The 2,021-nt window shown below is 37.2% G+C and overlaps 1 protein-coding gene across 1 annotated transcript in view; it reads left to right on the plus strand.

Annotated features, from left to right (window-relative positions):
- NUDCD1 (NudC domain containing 1) overlaps positions 1 to 2,021 on the plus strand; it is an 84,239-nt gene that overhangs the window by 55,578 nt on the left and 26,640 nt on the right. The window contains exon 8 of the mRNA XM_004697677.2: positions 1,636 to 1,780. Coding sequence (XP_004697734.1) covers positions 1,636 to 1,780 — 145 coding nt within the window. The remainder of the gene's footprint in view (positions 1 to 1,635; positions 1,781 to 2,021) is intronic.

Consider the following 2,021-nt stretch of genomic DNA (forward strand, 5'->3'; position numbering starts at 1 on the left):
TTAAAGATGGCATTGTATCTTCCTTTTGCTCGGAGAGTAGAACACAATTTTTAAAATGTGAAATGCAGTCATGCTAAAAGGAGAGAATAACAAATTGCATGAATTCTTTCAAACCTTTCTAGGTAGCAATTCACTATTCATTCTGGTCACTGGATAAAAGTTCCTTAATAGCTGTTTGTGTGTACTTTTACGGAGAGGCTGGCTAGTGCCGGAAGAACGCAGACTTGGAGCCAGACTTATTTACTAGTATGTGACCTGGGCAAATTCCGGAAACTCTCAGTCTCTTCTTCTCACCTGTGTCATGGAGATAATTATAATACCAATTTTACTTGGTTCTGATGAACATTAATCGATCTAAAACAATATAAAGTGCCTAGGATTGCTTAAGTATTAAGCAAACAGAAGCTACTCTTGTCATGATTATTATTATTGTTTTTATCATCACCAGTATTTTCAAGATTAGCTTTCTTCTGGAAAAATATAACTCAAGTTGGGCATTAATTGTGGCAGTTTTCAGTGCTAACAATAGGATGTCATATAAGCAAGATTGTACATTGTGTAGGATCTTTAAGTAGTTTTAGAAAATGGTTAACTGGTATACTTCATGGAGTGGTGAAAATGCAGCCTTGAAAAAGAAGAGCTTTCATGTTCTATTTGATCATTATGATAGTGGCCTTTATCCTTAACAGTTGTCTGCTATGGTTCTCTTTCGTTACGGCTTGGTGCGGTGCACGTGTCGCAGAGATGACACGTGCACAGAGTTGCTTCTCTCTGTGGAGAAGCTACTTTTCCTGGTAGTAGGACACAGGGCGCCTTCTGAAGCAGCTGACTGCTTTCACTTCCTTTTAAAAGAGCAGGGCCCAACCTTTTTACTCTCCTTTGTCCGTAGTCTGCCTTGACTCAGCTCTCCCTTTCCTCCTGTATCAATTCTTGAAGTCAGTCCTCTGATAAGCCCTTTTTAGTGCATTTGAAATTTTTGACTGACAGCTTAAATGTACAGCATTTGATTTTAAACAAATTAGTAGGGACCATAGTTGTGTATTTTAAAACTTAATATTTGTATTGTTTTGAATTGCCTAGTGTTCAGATTAATAAGTAAATATGCTACTAGTTGTGAGAACAAAGTTAATTGTTAGCTCCCTATACCAACAGATATCTTGTAGCTACAAGCCCATTGCAGTTAATTTCACATGACCCCCTTTCCCATTTCCCACCCACTCCCTAACTTGTCTCCTGGAGCTGCGCTGCTTGCCTCACCCTCGTACATACGCTCAGTAAAGCAGCACACACCGGGACCACACACTACTCTCCTGCGTCCGCTCCCTTTTTGCCAGTCATTATCCTCTTCCCGTCATCCTTCACATTCATATTTAAAGATTTTTCCAAAAGTATATTTTTAATGTTTTTTGAAGAATCTCTAGTGATATTTTCCTGCTTGTTTATTAAATATAAATAATTTAACCTTAAACTAAAGGTTTCCATCATAGGCAGAGTTCAATAAGATCTCTAGTAAAGCATCTTCTAATTAACAGAAAGGTAATTAATCACTATGGAAGGTGTGTGTGTATGTGTTACCAATTACATAATTTGCATAGTTGCTTAATATAACGATACTTTTTTCATTTAAATTTCTAGCTTGGATATTTCCTTGATGAAGAAGAGTGAAGGCTTGACATGGCCAGAGCTAATTGTTGGAGATAAACAAGGGGAATTTTTAAGGGACTCAGCCCAATGTGCGGCCATAGCTGACCGCTTGATGCATCTGACCTCCGAAGAATTGGTAAGCAACTGAAGTAGTGTAACTGTCCAGGGGTCCTGAAGTGCATTACGTGAAGGAAGATTTTTGCCATACTTTTCAAACTTTATTTCCTTGTATTTTATTTGAAAAGGGCTGAGTTTGAATTTTCATCTCTATAAATAAGAACATTAATGTGTGTATATGTATACATATGTGTGTGTGTGTTTGTATAAACATATGTACAAATGGGTTTCCAAAAATTCAAGGAAAATCCTTTTTTTTT

Source organism: Echinops telfairi, unplaced genomic scaffold (assembly GCF_000313985.2).
Source record: "Echinops telfairi isolate 266 unplaced genomic scaffold, ASM31398v2 ScPeMD7_1;HRSCAF=3_0, whole genome shotgun sequence".
NCBI lineage: Eukaryota > Metazoa > Chordata > Mammalia > Afrosoricida > Tenrecidae > Echinops > Echinops telfairi.